The sequence below is a fragment of the Zonotrichia albicollis genome, chromosome 34 (assembly GCF_047830755.1).
Source record: "Zonotrichia albicollis isolate bZonAlb1 chromosome 34, bZonAlb1.hap1, whole genome shotgun sequence".
NCBI classification, from domain to species: Eukaryota; Metazoa; Chordata; class Aves; order Passeriformes; family Passerellidae; genus Zonotrichia; species Zonotrichia albicollis.
The window spans coordinates 293,107-309,572 of record NC_133852.1 but is presented as its reverse complement, the minus strand read 5'-3'; the positions used below and the strand labels follow the sequence as shown (position 1 = coordinate 309,572).

At 60.0% G+C, this 16,466-nt stretch overlaps 1 protein-coding gene across 4 annotated transcripts in view; it reads right to left on the bottom strand.

Moving 5' to 3' along the window:
• The window catches only part of UBA1 (ubiquitin like modifier activating enzyme 1), a 45,542-nt gene that overhangs the window by 17,545 nt on the left and 11,531 nt on the right, over positions 1-16,466 (bottom strand). For 2 of the 4 annotated variants that reach the window (XM_074531171.1, XM_074531174.1), the window contains exons 6-14: positions 14,862-14,968; positions 12,639-12,729; positions 9,456-9,588; positions 8,475-8,572; positions 7,375-7,521; positions 4,830-4,985; positions 2,744-2,854; positions 1,957-2,037; positions 761-916 (exon numbers count right to left, since the gene is read on the bottom strand). In XM_074531171.1, coding sequence (XP_074387272.1) covers positions 761-916; positions 1,957-2,037; positions 2,744-2,854; positions 4,830-4,985; positions 7,375-7,521; positions 8,475-8,572; positions 9,456-9,588; positions 12,639-12,729; positions 14,862-14,968 — 1,080 coding nt within the window. Of the gene's footprint in view, positions 1-760; positions 917-1,956; positions 2,038-2,743; positions 2,855-4,829; positions 4,986-7,374; positions 7,522-8,474; positions 8,573-9,455; positions 9,589-9,636; positions 9,652-11,526; positions 11,542-12,638; positions 12,730-14,861; positions 14,969-16,466 lie in introns of all 4 variants that reach the window. The other 2 variants (XM_074531173.1, XM_074531172.1) reach the window with 2 other exon arrangements.

Below are 16,466 nucleotides of genomic sequence, written 5' to 3'. Positions count from 1 at the left end.
CTCAACCATTGGTGTTGACCAAGAAACTCAACTGTTGACGTTGACTGCAAAATTCAATTGTTGACGTTGGCTGAGAAACTCAACCAATGGTGTTGACGGCAAAATTCAATCGTTGGTGTTGGCCAAGAAACTCAATTGTTGGCGTTGACTGCAAAATTCAATCGTTGGTGTTGACCAAGAAACTCAACTGTGGGCATTGGCCAAGAACTCAACTACTGACGTTGAGCACGAAATTCAAGCGTTGACGTTGGCCAAGAAACTCAACTGTTCATGCTGAGCGCAAAAACTCAAGCATTGATATTAACCAGGAAAATCAATTGTTGATGTTGGCCAAAAAACTCAACTGTTGACACTGACCACAAAACTCAACCATTGGTATTAACCAGAAAGATCAATAAAATCAAATGTTGACCAAGAAACTCAACTGTTGAAGTTGGCCAAGAAACTCTAAGGGTGACATTGGCCAAAAAACTCAACTGTTGATGTTGAGCACAAAACTCAGCTGCTGCTTTTGGCCAAGAAACTCAACCATTAACATTGACCAAGGAACCTAAGTGTTGACGTTGAGCGTGACACTGAACCGCTGACATTGAGCATGAAACTCAATCCTTGACGTTGAGCACGGAACTCAACCATTGACCTTGGCCAACTCAATGGCATCATCAACCCCCACTGGTCCTGCCCCTCATCATCTCCTCAACTCCTCCCTTCCCCACTTGGTGCAGCCAACCCAACGTTGGCCAACCCTCCCAGCCCTCACCGTGACGTCCCACGGCCGGAAGAGGAACTGGCGGTTGAGGTTGGACTTCTCGATGGTGTCCATGTCGGTGACGGTGACGCTGCCCTCGGGGCCGCAGCCCAGGCCCACCATGGCAAAGTTCTTGAGCAGCTCGCAGCCGATGGCCCCCGCTCCCACCTGCCGGGGACATGTGGGGACATGTGGGGACACGGCACGAGGTGGCCCACAGGGTTGGGGACATGTGGGGACATGTGCAGGCAGAAGTGATGCCATGTGGGGACATAGCAGGATGTGGCCCATGGGATTGGGGACATGTGGGGACACAGCAGAAGGTGGCCCACAGAGCTGGGGACATGTGGGGACAGAGCACGAGGTGGCCAGTGGGGTTGGGGACATATGGGGACATAGAAGGAGGTGGCCCACAGGGTTGGGGACACATGAGGACACAGCATGAGGTGGCCCACAGGGTTGGGGACATGTGGGGATATGTGGGGACAGAGCACGAGCTGGCCCATGGGGTTGGGGACATGTGGGGACATAGCAGGAGGTGGCCCACAGGGTTGGGGACACGTGAGGACACAGCATGAGGTGGCCCACAGAGCTGGGGACATGTGGGGACAGAGCACGAGGTGGCCCACAGGGTTGGGGACATATGGGGACATAGAAGGAGGTGGCCCACAGGGTTGGGGACATGTGGGGATATGTGAGGACAGAGCACAAGCTGGCTCATGGGATTGGGGACATGTGGGGACACAGAAGGAGGTGGCCCATGGGGTTGGGGACATGTGGGGACACAGCAGAAGGTGGCCCATGGGGTTGGGGACATGTGAGGACACAGTACAAGGCGGCCCACAGAGTTGGGGACATGTGGGGACACAGCACAAGGTGGCCACTGCGGCTGGGGACAGATGGTGGGAAAAGAATGGGGGTGAGGGGACACTTTGGGACACTTGAATAGAGTTGGGGACAGGAGGGACATTGAGGACATATAGATGACTTGAAGGAACTATCAGGAAACGTGCGAGGACACCAGGGGGACACTAAAGGGACACATGGGGACACTTCAGGTGGCCCAGGAGGGCGAGCATGCGAAAGGTGACACTTGGTAAAATCACGAAAGGAAATTTGGTGACATTTGAGGAATAGGTGACAACACAAGAGACTCACAGATGATGGAAGACACGGGTGGGGACACTGGGGACATTGGGGACACTGACCACAAAGTACTTCTGGGCGCCCAGCTTGGCCTGCAGGTCGGCCCCGAACACGGCGATCTGCCCGTCGTAGCGGCTGTTGCGCTGGGGACAGTGTGACATCGGTGTCACCTGGCTGTGTCACCTGCCAGGGGACACCCCCGGGGCTGCAGAGCCACCACGGGGACTCAAGAGTGACAGCAGCCGTGGCTGTGTCCTCATGGAATGACCACCCATGGGTGCTGGGTGGCCACCACCTGCTGTCCCCAACGGGGTGACCGATGGGGATCCCCTAAGCAATGTCCTCCAACCGATGTCCCTTCAAAGTGACACCATCCAGGGGTGACACTCCCAGCCCCCCGAGGTGTCCCCATGTCCCTCACTGGCTGCCACTGCTCCTTTGGTGTCTCCCAACCTCCCCAGGTGTCCCCGTGTCCCCTCACCGGCCGGCACTACTCCTTTAGTAAGCAGCGTGTTGTGGTTCTCCTCAGCCCCCAGGGGTGTCCTCAGTGTCCCCCAGCCCCCCCAGGTGTCCCCCAGTCCCCCCAGGTGTCCCCGTGTCCCCTCACCGGCCGGCACTAATCCTTTAGTGAGCAGCGTGTTGTGGTTCTCCTCAGCCCCCAGGGGTGTCCTCAGTGTCCCCCAGCCCCCCCACATGTCCCCAGGTGTCCCCGTGTCCCCTCACCGGCCGGCACTGCTCCTCGGTGAGCAGCGTGTTGTGGTTCTCCTCAGCCCCCAGGGGTGTCCTCAGTGTCCCCCAGCCCCCCCAGGTGTCCCCCACTTGTCCCCAGGTGTCCCCGTGTCCCCTCACCGGCCGGCACTGCTCCTCGGTGAGCAGCGTGTCGCGGTTCTCCTCGGGCAGACACTCGAGCGCGTCAAAGTAAAGCCACTGCGTGATGGGCGTGAACTTCCCCGACACGGCCTGGGGACAGGGACAGTCAGGGACAGTCAGGGACAGGAGTAGGGACAGCCCGGGGACAGTCAGGGACAGGGACAGGGACAGTCAGGGACAGACAGGGACAGAGGTAGGGACAGCCCGGGGACAGTCAGGGACAGCCCAGGGACAGGGACAGGGATAGGGACAGCCCGGGGACAGTCAGGGACAGCCTGGGGACAGTCAGGGACAGGGGTAGGGACAGCCCGGGGACAGTCAGGGACAGCCCGGGGACATGTCAGGGACAGAGACAGCCCAGGGACAGTCAGGGACAGGGACAGGGATAGGGACAGCCTGGGGACAGTCAGGGACAGTCAGGGACAGGGACAGCCTGGGGACATGTCAGGGACAGAGACAGCCCGGGGACAGTCAGGGACAGTCAGGGACAGGGATAGGGACAGCCTGGGACAGCCCGGGGACAGTCAGGGACAGAGACAGGGATAGGGACAGCCCAGGGACAGTCAGGGACAGGGACAGTCAGGGACAGGGACAGGGATAGGGACAGCCTGGGGACAGTCAGGGATAGCCCAGGGACAGTCAGGGACAGGGATAGGGACAGCCCGGGGACAGTCAGGGACAGCCTGGGGACAGTCAGGGACAGGGGTAGGGACAGCCTGGGGACAGTCAGGGACAGGGACAGCCTGGGGACATGTCAGGGACAGCCCGGGGACAGTCAGGGACAGGGACAAGGACAGGGACAGCCCGGGGACAGTCAGGGACAGGGACAGGGACAGTCAGGGACAGACAGGGACAGAGGTAGGGACAGCCCGGGGACAGTCAGGGACAGCCCAGGGACAGGGACAGGGATAGGGACAGCCCGGGGACAGTCAGGGACAGCCTGGGGACAGTCAGGGACAGGGGTAGGGACAGCCCGGGGACAGTCAGGGACAGCCCGGGGACATGTCAGGGACAGAGACAGCCCAGGGACAGTCAGGGACAGGGACAGGGATAGGGACAGCCTGGGGACAGTCAGGGACAGTCAGGGACAGGGACAGCCTGGGGACATGTCAGGGACAGAGACAGCCCGGGGACAGTCAGGGACAGTCAGGGACAGGGATAGGGACAGCCTGGGACAGCCCGGGGACAGTCAGGGACAGAGACAGGGATAGGGACAGCCCAGGGACAGTCAGGGACAGGGACAGTCAGGGACAGGGACAGGGATAGGGACAGCCTGGGGACAGTCAGGGATAGCCCAGGGACAGTCAGGGACAGGGATAGGGACAGCCCGGGGACAGTCAGGGACAGCCTGGGGACAGTCAGGGACAGGGGTAGGGACAGCCTGGGGACAGTCAGGGACAGGGACAGCCTGGGGACATGTCAGGGACAGCCCGGGGACAGTCAGGGACAGGGACAGCCCGGGGACAGTCAGGGACAGCCCGGGGACAGTCAGGGATAGCCTGGGGACAGTCAGGGATAGCCTAGGGACAGTTAGGGACTGGGACAGTCCAGAGACACAACAGGGACAGCCCTGGAACATGTCAGGGACAGACACAGCCTGGGGACACTCAGGGACAGCCCAGGGACAGGGACAGGGATAGGGACAGCCCAGGGACAGTCAGGGACAGCCTGGGGACAGTCAGGGACAGTTAGGAACAAGGGATGGCCCAAGGACATATCAGGGATATGGACAACCTGGGGACAGGGAAATTCTGGGGGACATGTCAGGGACATCCCAAGGGACAGATCAGGGACATCCTGGGGACACATCAGGGACAGGGCTGGGACAAGGCAGTGACCTCAGGGTGACGTGTCAGGGACAGGGCCAGGACCCTGAGGGACACATCAGGGACAGAACAAGGACAAGGACAAGGCAGTGACCTCAGGGACACCACAGTGACCCCAGGGGACACCAGAGGACACAGACACCACTCTGGTACCCCAGGCAGGGCCAGTTGAGCGGTCCCAGCTGTGACACACAGGGACAGCAGCCCCAGGTGGCCTTGGGGACACGGGGACACGGTACCTTCATGACCTCCTGCGCGGCCAGGCCGCCGATGAAGGCGTTGACCGGGGCCAGGTCCCCGGTGGCCTGGAACGCCAACTCCCGCACCAGCTCCTCGTCCAGCTCGGCCCCCGCCGCCACCTCCTTGGTCAGGGCCACCACCTCGGCCGCGTCACCCTGCCGGGGACAAGGACGGGGACACGGTGCTGGGCACGGCCCATGAGCAGGGCCTGGTGGCCTCCATGGCCTCAGTGTCCCCAAAGGTCACTCCATAGCCTGTGACACCCCTAAATGATGTCACCAGTGTCCCCAAGTGATAGGGGGACCATGGTGGGAGTCCCTGTGGGTGCAGGACACAGTGGCTCCATGTCACCAATGTCCCTCCAAGCCCTGACCACCCCCAAGCCCTCTGATGTCCCCAAATTCTGGTGGAGCCTTGGTGACCTCCATGTCCCCAACACTCTCGATGTCCCCAGTGTCACCAGCTGGTGACAGGGTCCTGGGGGCGGCCACAATGGAGCAGGTCACAGTGACCTCCAGGTCCCCAACCTCCTCAATATCCCCAGTGTCACCAGGACCCCAGGGAACTTGTGTGGCGGCAGGTCATGGTGGCTTCCATGTCCCCAACACCCTCCATGTACCAAACACCCTCAATGTCCCCAGTGTCACCACAACCCCAAGGACATTGTGTTGGGGCAGATCATGGTGGCCTCCATGTCCCCAACACCCTCAATGTCCCCAGAGTCACCACAACCCCAGGGACACTGTGTTGGGGTAGGTCATGGTGACTTCTTGTCCCCAACACCCTCATTGTCCCCAGTGTCACCACCTGGAGGTGGCCATGATGGGGCAGGTCATGGTGGTCTCCATATCCCCAACACCCTCAACATCACCAGTGTCATCAGAACCCCAAGGACACTGTGTTGGGGCAGATCATGGTGGCCTCCATGTCCCCAGTGTCTTCAGTGCCACCAGTGCCAGGGCCCCAGGGACATTGTGTTGGGGCAGATCATGGTGGCTTCCATGTCCCCAACACCCTCAATGTCCCCAACACCCTCAATGTCCCCAGTGTCACCACCTGGAGGTGGCCATGATGGGGCAGGTCATGGTGGCTTCCATATCCCCAACACCTTCAGTGTCCCCAATGTCACCAGAACCCCAAGGACACTGTGTTGGGGCAGATCATGGTGGCCTCCATGTCCCCAACACCCTCAATGTCCCCAACACCCTCAATGTACCAAACACCCTCAATGTCCCCAGTGTCACCACAACCCCAGGGACACTGTGATGGGGCAGGTCATGGTGGTCTCCATATCCCCAACACCTTCAGTGTCCCCAGTGTCACCAGAACCCCAAGGACACTGTGTTGGGGCAGATCATGGTGGCCTCCATGAGGCCAGTGTCCCCGCAGTGTCCCCAATGTCACCAGAATCCCAAGGACATGGTGTTGGGGCAGATCATGGTGGCCTCCATGTCCCCAGTGTCCTCAGTGCCACCAGTGCCAGGGCCCCAGGGACATTGTGCCGGGGCAGATCATGGTGGCATCCATGTCCCCAGTGTCCCTGCAGTGTCCCCAATGTCACCAGAATCACAAGGACATGGTGTTGGGGCAGATCATGGTGGCTTCCATGTCCCCAACACCCTCAATGTCCCCAACACCCTCAATGTCCCCAGTGTCACCACAACCCCAGGGACACTGTGTTGGGGTAGGTCATGGTGGTCTCCATATCCCCAACACCCTCATTGTCCCCAGTGTCACCACCTGGAGGTGGCCATGATGGGGCAGGTCATGGTGGCTTCCATGTCCCCAACACCCTCAATGTCCCCAACACCTTCAGTGTCCCCAATGTCACCAGAACTCTAAGGACACTGTGCTGAGGCAGATCATGGTGGCTTCCATGTCCCCAGTGTCCTCAGTGCCACCAGTGCCAGGGCCCCAGGGACATTGTGTTGGGGCAGATCATGGTGGCTTCCATGTCCCCAGTGTCCTCAGTGCCACCAGTGCCAGGGCCCCAGGGACATTGTGTTGGGGCAGATCATGGTGGCTTCCATGTCCCCAACACCCTCAATGTACCAAACACCCTCAGTGTCCCCAGACCCCCAAGGACATTGTGTTGGGGCAGATTGTGGTGGCCTCCATGTCCCCAGTGTCCCCGCAGTGTCCCCAGTGTCACCAGAACCCCAAGGACACTGTGTTGGGGCAGATCATGGTGGCCTCCATGTCCCCGGTGTCCCCGCAGTGTCCCCAATGTCACCAGTACCCCAGGGACATTGTGTTGGGGCAGATCATGGTGGCCTCCATATCCCCAGTGTCTTCAGTGCCACCAGTGCCAGGGCCTCAGGGACATTGTGCTGGGGCAGATCATGGTGGCCTCCATGTCCCCAGTGTCCCCGCAGTGTCCCCACTGTCACCAGAATCCCAAGGACATGGTGTTGGGGCAGATCATGGTGGCCTCCATGTCCCCAACACCCTCAATGTCCCCAGTGTCACCAGACCCCCAAGGACACTGTGTTGGGGCAGGTCATGGTGGCCTCCATGTCCCCGGTGTCCCCGCAGTGTCCCCACCTGGTGGCGGGGCCGCGGGGCGCGGCCGTGCTGCTGCAGGAAGCGGTGCAGGCCCTGCCACGCCCAGTGCAGCATCGAGGGCCTCTCGGCCTTGCCGAAATCCGTCACCATCATCTCGGGCTCGGCCAGCGCGTCCCGCAACCGTTTCTGGGGAGAACAACCCGGTGTAAACCAGTATAAACCAGTAGAGCCCAGTATAAACCAGTATAGCCCAGTGTAAACCAGTATAACCCAGTATAGCCCAGTATAACCCAGTATAGCCCAGTACCCTGGCAGCGTGTCCTACAACCGTTTCTGGGGGGAACAACCCAGTGTAAACCAGTATAAACCAGTAGAGCCCAGTATAAACCAGTATAGCCCGGCAGAACCCAATATAAACCAGTATAACCCAGTATAGCCCAGTATAACCCAGTATAGCCCAGTATAAATCAGTACACCCTGGTACCCTGGCAGCGTGTCCCACAACCGTTTCTGGGGAGAACACACCAGTGTAAACCAGTATAAACCAGTAGAGCCCAGTATAAACCAGTATAACTCGGCATAACCCAATATAAACCAGTATAACCCAGTATAAACCAGTACGCACCCGTATAACCCAGTACAAGCCAGTACAACCCAGTATAGCCCAGTATAACCCACCAGCCCCCAGTGCCCTCCCAGTGTCCCCCAAATCCCTCCCAGAGCCCCCCAGTCCCTCCCAGAGCCCCCCAGTCCCTCCCAGTGCCCTCCCAGTGCCCCCCAGTCTCTCCCAGTGCCCTCCCAGTGCCCCCCATATCCCTCCCAGTGCCCCCCAGTCCCTCCCAGTGCCCCCCAAATCCCTCCCAGAGCCCTCCAGTCTCTCCCAGTGCCCTCCCAGTGCCCCCCAGTGCTCTCCCAGTGCCCCCCAGTGCCCTCCCAGTGTCCCCCAAATCCCTCCCAGAGCCCCCCAGTCTCTCCCAGTGCCCTCCCAGTGCCCCCCAGTGCCCTCCCAGTGCCCCCCAGTCCCTCCCAGTCCCTCCCAGTGCTCCCCCAAATCCCTCCCAGTGCCTCCCAGTCTCTCGTGTCCCCCAAATCCCTCCCAGTGCCCCCCAGTCCCTCCCAGTGCTCCCAGTGCCACTCACAAAGTGGATGTGCTTGGGCATCTTGACCTGGGTGACGATGCCACCCCGCACGTAGTCCCCGTAGCCGCTGGTGTCCCCGATGCTGAACGTGTACGGCCCTGGGGACACGGGGGTGTCACTGGGGCGCCCCAAAAACGGGCCCAGCTGTGTGGGGCACCCCAGAAAAGGGACCCAGGTGTGTGGGGCACCCCAAAAATGGCTCCAGGTGCCTCAGAAACCTCCCCCCCCGAGCAACTCCAGGTGTCTCAGAGATCCCAAAAAGGACCCCCAGGTACCTCAGAGAATCCCCTGGAACAGCTCCAGGTGAGGGGAGCACACCAAGAAGGGTCCCAGGTGCCTCAGAGACCCCAAAAAGTACCCTCAGGTACCTCGGAGACCCCCGAGGAACAGTCTCAGGTGCCTCAGGGACCCCAAAAAGTACCCTCAGGTACCTCAGAGACCCCAAAAAGGACCCCAATGTTCCTCAGAGACCCCCTAAGAACAGCTCCAGGTGCCTCAGAGACCCCAAAAAGGACCCCCAGGTACCTCAGAGAATCCCCTGGAACAGCTCCAGGTGAGCACACCAAGAAGGATCCCAGGTACCTCAGAGACCCCAAAAAGAACCCCAATATTCCTCAGAGACCCCCTAAAACAGCTCCAGGTACCTCAGAGACCCCAAAAAGGACCCCAGTGTTCCTCAGAGACCCCCTAAGAACAGCTCCAGGCGCCTCAGAGACCCCAAAAAGGACCCCCAGGTACCTCAGAGAATCCCCAGAAACAGCTCCAGGTGAGGGGAGCACACCAAGAAGGGTCCCAGGTACCTCAGAGATCCCAAAAAGGATCCCAATGTTCCTCAGAGACCCCCTAAGAACAGTCTCAGGTACCTCAGAGACCCCAAAAAGGACCCCAATGTTCCTCAGAGACCCCCTAAGAACAGCTCCAGGTGCCTCAGAGACCCCAAAAAGGACCCCCAGGTGTGGGGCCCCCCAAGGCAGAGCTCACCCAGCACTCGGATCTCCACGGGCCCGCAGCGGTTCAGCTCCTCCATCCCCTCCACCTCCGTGAAGGTGACAAAGTCGCCCGTCTCGAAGCCGTGACGCGCCTCGTCCAGGCAGGTCACCTCCCCAGGACAGCCCTGGGGACACGGGACAGGGTCAGGGGACATGGGGGGACACCAAGGGACCTCCCCGGGACAGCCCTGAGGACACGGGACAGGGTCAGGGGACACAGAGTGGGACACAGGGACACCCAGGAACCTGCCCGGGACAGCCCTGGGGACACGGGACATGGTCAGGGGACATGGGGGGACACCCAGGAATCTCCTCAGGACAGTCCTGGGGACACGGGACATGGTCAGGGGACATGGGGGGACACCCAGGAATCTCCTCAGGACAGCCCTGGGGACACGGGACAGGGTCAGGGGACACAGGGGGGACACCCAGGAACCTCCCTGGGACAGCCCTGGGGACATAGGACATGGTCAGGGGACACAGGGACACCAAGGGACCTCCCCGGGACAGTCCTGGGGACACAGGACAGAGTGAGGGGACACGGGGGGACACCAAGGAACCTCCCCAGGAACCTCCCCAGGACAGCGCTGGGGACACGGGACATGGTCAGGGGACACTGGGGGGACACCAAGGAACCTCCTCAGGAACCTCCCCAGGACAGCCCTGGGGACACAGGACAGGGTGAGGGGACACTGGGGGGACACCAAAGAACCTCCCTGGAACAGCCCTGGGGACATGGGACAGGGTCAGGGGACATGGGGGGACACCCAGGAATCTCCTCAGGACAGTCCTGGGGACATGGGACATGGTCAGGGGACACAGAGTGGGACACCCAAGAAACTCCCCAGGACAGCCCTGGGGACACGGGGGGGACACCAAGGGACCTCCCCAGGAACCTCCCCAGGACAGCTCTGGACACGGGACAGAGTGAGGGGACATGGGGGGACACCAAAGAACCTCCCTGGGACAGCCCTGGGGACATGGGACAGGGTCAGGGGACACAGGGACACCCAGGAACCTCCTCAGGAACCTCCCTGGGGACACAGGACAGGGTCAGGGGACATGGGGGGGACACCAATGAACCTCCCCGGGACAGCCCTGGGGACATGGGGGACCCCAGGGGACCTCCCTGGGACAGCCCTGGGGACACAGGACAGGGTGAAGGGACAAGGGGGGACACCAAAGAACCTCCCTGGAACAGCCCTGGGGACATGGGGTGACACCAAGGAACCTCCCCAGGAACCTCCCCAGGAACCTCCCCAGGACAGCGCTGGGGACACGGGACAGGGTGAGGGGACACTGGGGGGACACCAAGGGACCTCCCTGGGATAGCCCTGGGGACATGGTCAGGGGACATGGTGGGGACACCAAGGAACCTCCCCAGGACAGGGTCAAGGGCCATGAGGGGACACCAAGGAACCTCCCCAGGACAGCGCTGGGGACACAGGGGGGACACCAAGGGACCTCCCCAGGACAACATCAAAGGACATGGGGGGACACCAAGGGACCTGCCCGGGACAGCCCTGGGGACACTGGACAGGGTGAGTGGACACTGGGGGGACACCCAGGAATCTCCTCAGGACAGTCCTGGGGACATGGGACATGGTCAGGGGACACAGAGTGGGACACAGGGACACCCAGGAACCTCCCCAGGACAGCGCTGGGGATACGGGACAGGGTCAGGGGACACAGGGGGGACACCAAGGGACCTCCCCAGGACAGCCCTGGGGACATGGTCAGGGGACATGGTGGGGACACCAAGGAACCTCCCCAGGACAACATCAAAGGACATGGGGGGACACCAAGGGACCTCCCCAGGACAGCGCTGGGGACACTGGACAGGGTCAGGGGACATGGTGGGACACTCAGGAACCTCCCCAGGACAGCCCTGGGGACATGGGACAGGGTCAGGGGACACAGAGTGGGACACCCAAGAACCTCCCCAGGACAGCCTTAGGGACATGGGACATGGTCAGGGGACGTGGGGGGACCCCAGGGAACCTCCCTGGGACAGCCCTGGGGACACGGGACATGGTCAGGGGACATGGGGGACACCAAAGGACCTCCCCGGGACAGCCCTGGGGACACAGGACAGGGTGAGGGGACACAGGGACACCAAGGAACCTCCCCAGGAACCTCCCCAGGACAGCCCTGGGGACACGGGACAGGGTGAGGGGACACTGGGGGGACACCAAGGAACCTCCCCAGGACAGCGCTGGGGACATGGGACACTGTGAGGGGACACTGGGGGGACACCAAGGAACCTCCTCAGGAACCTCCCCAGGACAGCGCTGGGGACACGGGACAGGGTGAGGGGACACTGGAGGGACACCAAGGGACCTCCCCAGGACAGCCCTGAGGACACGGGACAGGGTCAGGGGACATGGTGGGGACACCAAGGAACCTCCCTGGGACAGCCCTGGAGACATGGGACATGGTCAGGGGACACAGAGTGGGACACAGGGACACCCAAGAACCTCCCCAGGACAGCCCTGGGGACACGGGACAGGATGAGGGGACATGGGGGGACACCAAGGGACCTCCCCAGGACAACATCAGAGAACATGGGGGGACACCAAGGGACCTCCCTGGGACAGTCCTGGGGACATGGGACAGGGTCAGGGGACACAGAGTAGGACACAGGGATACCCAAGAACCTCCCCAGGACAGCCCTGGGGACACGGGACAGAGTGAGGGGACACAGGGGGGACACCAAGGGACCTCCCCAGGACAGCCCTGGGGACATGGGACAGGGTCAGGGGACATGGGGGGACACCCAGGAACCTGCCCGAGACAGCCCTGGGGACACAGGACAGAGTGAGGGGACACAGGGACACCCAGGAACCTCCCCAGGACAGTGCTGGGGACACGGGACAGAGTGAGGGGACACAGGGGGGACACCAAGGGACCTCCCCAGGAACCTCCCCAGGACAGTGCTGGGGACACGGGACATGGTCAGGGGACACGGGGGGACACCCAGGAACCTCCCTAGGACAGCCTTAGGGACACAGGACAGGGTGAGGGGACACAGAGTGGGACACAGGGACACCCACGAACCTCCCCAGGTCATCCCTGGGGGGACATGGGGGCACCATGAGGGGACACAGGAGGTGCTGAGGGGACCAGAACACCCCAAACCCCCCCTGGGGACACCCCGAGGTGTCCCCCCCCATACCTTGGTGACCATGGACACCATGGCACTGAGGGGCTGCTCCCCGTTGGGGTCTGTCACCACCATGTCGTCCCCAAAGTCACAGAACAGCTGCCTGTGAGGGGAGGGGGGTCAGTGCTGAACCCCAAAATCCCCAGCCTAAAATCCCACCCTAAAAAATCTCCTAAAAATCCCTCCTAAAAAAATCTCCTAAAAATCTCACCCAAAAATCCCATCCTAAAAAAATCTCCTAAAAATCCCACCCTAAAAAAATCTCCTAAAAATCCCTTCTAAAAGGGATCCATCCTAAAATCCCCACCTCAAAAATCCCACCCTAAAAGAGATTCACCCCAAAAACGACCGCCCAGAAAAAACTCACCCCAAAAGGGATCCACCCCAAAAGGGACCCACCCCAAAATTCCCCCCAAAAATGATCCACCCTAAACAGGACCTACCCCAAAAGGGATCCCCCAGAAAAATCCCACCCTAAAAGAGATAAACACCAAAAATCCCACCCCAAAACAGATCCACCCCAAAAAGGACCTCCCAGAAAAGACCCACCCCAAAAGGGATCCACCCCAAAAGGGACCCACCCCAAAAAAAGATGCACACAAAAAATCCCACCCCAAAAGAGACCTGCCCCAAAAGGACACATCCCAAAAGGACCCTTCCCAAAAAAGACCCCGCCCCAAAAGAGATCCCCCCAAAAGGGATCCACCCCAAAAAGGGACCCACCCCAAAAGAGATGAACACCAAAAATCCCACCCTAAAAGAGATTCACCCCAAAAACAACCGCCGAGAAAAGACCCACCCCAAAAGGGATCCCCCTCAAAAGGGATCCACTCCAAAAGGGACCCACCCCAAAAAAAGATGCACACCAAAAATCCCACCCCAAAAGGACACATCCCAAAAGGGACTCATCCCAAAAGGACCCTTCCCAAAAAAGACCCCACCCCAAAAGAGATGAACACCAAAAATCCCACCCTAAAAGAGACCCACCCCAAAAAGGACCCACCCCAAAAGGGATCCACCCCAAAAGGGACCCACCCCAAAAAAGACCCCACCCCAAAATTCCCCCCAAAAATGACCCACCCTAAACAGGACCTACCCCAAAAGGGACCCCCCTCAAAAGGGACCCACCCTAAAAGAGATCCACCCCAAAAAGGACCCACCCCTAAAAGAGATCCCCCCCAAAAGGGATCCACCCCAAAAGGGACCCACCCCAAAATTCGCCCCAAAAGGACCCACCCTAAACAGGACCTACCCCAAAAGGGACCCCCCAGAAAAGACCCATCCTAAAAGAGATGAACACCAAAAATCCCACCCTAAAAGAGATTCACCCCAAAAATGACCACCCAGAAAAGACCCACCCCAAAAAAAGATGCACACGAAAAAATCCCACCCCAAAAAGGACCCACCCCAAAATTCCCCCAAAAGGACCCACCCTAAACAGGACCCACCCCAAAAGGGATCCACCCCAAAAGGGACCCACCCCAAAAAAGATGCACACCAAAAATCCCACCCCAAAAGAGACCTGCCCCAAAAGGACACATCCCAAAAGGACCCTTCCCAAAAAAGACCCACCCTAAAAGAGATCCACCCCAAAAAGGACCCACCCCAAAAGGCATCCACCCCAAAATTCCCCCAAAAGGACCCACCCTAAACAGGACCTACCCCAAAAGGGACCCCCCAGAAAAATCCCACCCTAAAAGAGATGAACGCCAAAAATCCCACCCTAAAAGAGATTCACCCCAAAAAGGACTGCCCAGAAAAGACCCACCCCAAAAAGGGATCCCCCTCAAAAGGGACCCACCCCAAAATCCCCCCTAAAACGGACCCTGCCCAAAAGGGACCCACCCCAAAAAAAGATGCACACCAAAAATCCCACCCCAAAAGAGACCTGCCCCAAAAGGACACATCCCAAAAAAGACCCACCCCAAAAGAGATGAACACCAAAAATCCCACCATAAAAGAGACCCACCCCAAAAGGGACCCACCCCAAAATTCCCCCCAAAAGGACCCACCCTAAACAGGACCCACCCCAAAAGGGATCCACCCCAAAAGAGATGAACACCAAAAATCCAACCCCAAAAGGGACCCACCCCAAAATCCCCCCCAAAAGGACCCACCCTAAACAGGACCTACCCCAAAAGAGACCCCCCAGAAAAATCCCACCCTAAAAGGACCCTCCCATAATGGACCCACCCCAAAGGGACCCCAAAGGCCCCGCTTTGGGGGTGCCCTCACCCGAAGAGCCCGCGCGTGTCGGCCACCACCAGTTTGATGCCGTGGCTGTGGCAGAAATCGCCCACCCAGAGCTGCTCCTCCAGCGGGGAGTTGGTCAGCACCACCACCTGTGGGACGGGCACTGGGCACACAGCTGGGCACACAGCTGGGCACACAGCCAGGTATTCACCTGGGCACACACCTGGGCACTGACCTGGGCACCCAGCCAGGTGTTCACCTGGGCACACAGCCAGGTATTCACCTGGGCACACAGCTGGGCACTGACCTGGGCACTGACCTGGGCACACAGCCAGGTATTCGCCTGGGCAGAAACCTGGGTGCTCACCTGGGCACCCACCTGGGCAATGACCTGGGCACCCACCTGGGCACTGACCTGGGTATTGACCCGGGCACCCAGCTGGGCATTGACCTGGGCACCCTTCTGGGTACCCACGTGGCTATTCACCTGGGCACTAACGTGGGTACCCAGCTGGGCACATAACTGGATATTCAACTGGGCATACACCTGGGCATTGACCTGGGCACTAACCTGGGTATTGACTTGGACACTCACCTGGGCATTGACCTGGGCACTAACCTGGGTATTGACCTGGGCACACACCTGGGCACCCAGCCAGGTATTCACCTGGGCAGAAACCTGGGTGCTCACCTGGGCACTAACTTGGGTATTCACCTGGGCACACAGCTGGGCACACACCTGGGCACCCAGCCAGGTATTCACCTGGGCAGAAATCTGGGTGCTCACCTGGGCACTAACCTGGGTATTGACCCGGGCACCCACCTGGGCATTGACCTGGGCACCCAGCTGGGCATTGACCTGGGCACCCACCTGGGCACACACCTGGGCACCCAGCCAGGTATTCACCTGGGCAGAAACCTGGGTGCTCACCTGGGCACTAACCTGGGTATTGACCTGGGCACCCACCTGGGCATTGACCTGGGCACCCTTCTGGGTACCCACGTGGCTATTCACCTGGGCACTAACGTGGGTACCCAGCTGGGCACATAACTGGATATTCAACTGGGCATACACCTGGGCATTGACCTGGGCACTAACCTGGGTATTGACTTGGACACTCACCTGGGCATTGACCTGAGCACTAACCTGGGTATTGACCTGGGCACACACCTGGGCACCCAGCCAGGTATTCACCTGGGCAGAAATCTGGGTGCTCACCTGGGCACTAACCTGGGTATTGACCTGGGCACCCACCTGGGCATTGACCTGGGCACCCTTCTGGGTACCCACGTGGCTATTCACCTGGGCACTAACGTGGGTACCCAGCTGGGCACATAACTGGATATTCAACTGGGCATACACCTGGGCATTGACCTGGGCACTAACCTGGGTATTGACTTGGACACTCACCTGGGCATTGACCTGAGCACTAACCTGGGTATTGACCTGGGCACACACCTGGGCACCCAGCCAGGTATTCACCTGGGCAGAAATCTGGGTGCTCACTTGGGCACTAACTTGGGTATTCACCTGGGCACCCAGCTGGGCATTGACCTGGGCACCCAGCTGGGCATTAACCTGGGCACTGACCTGGGCACCCAGCCAAGTATTCACTGGGGCAGAAACCTGGGTGCTCACCTGGGCAC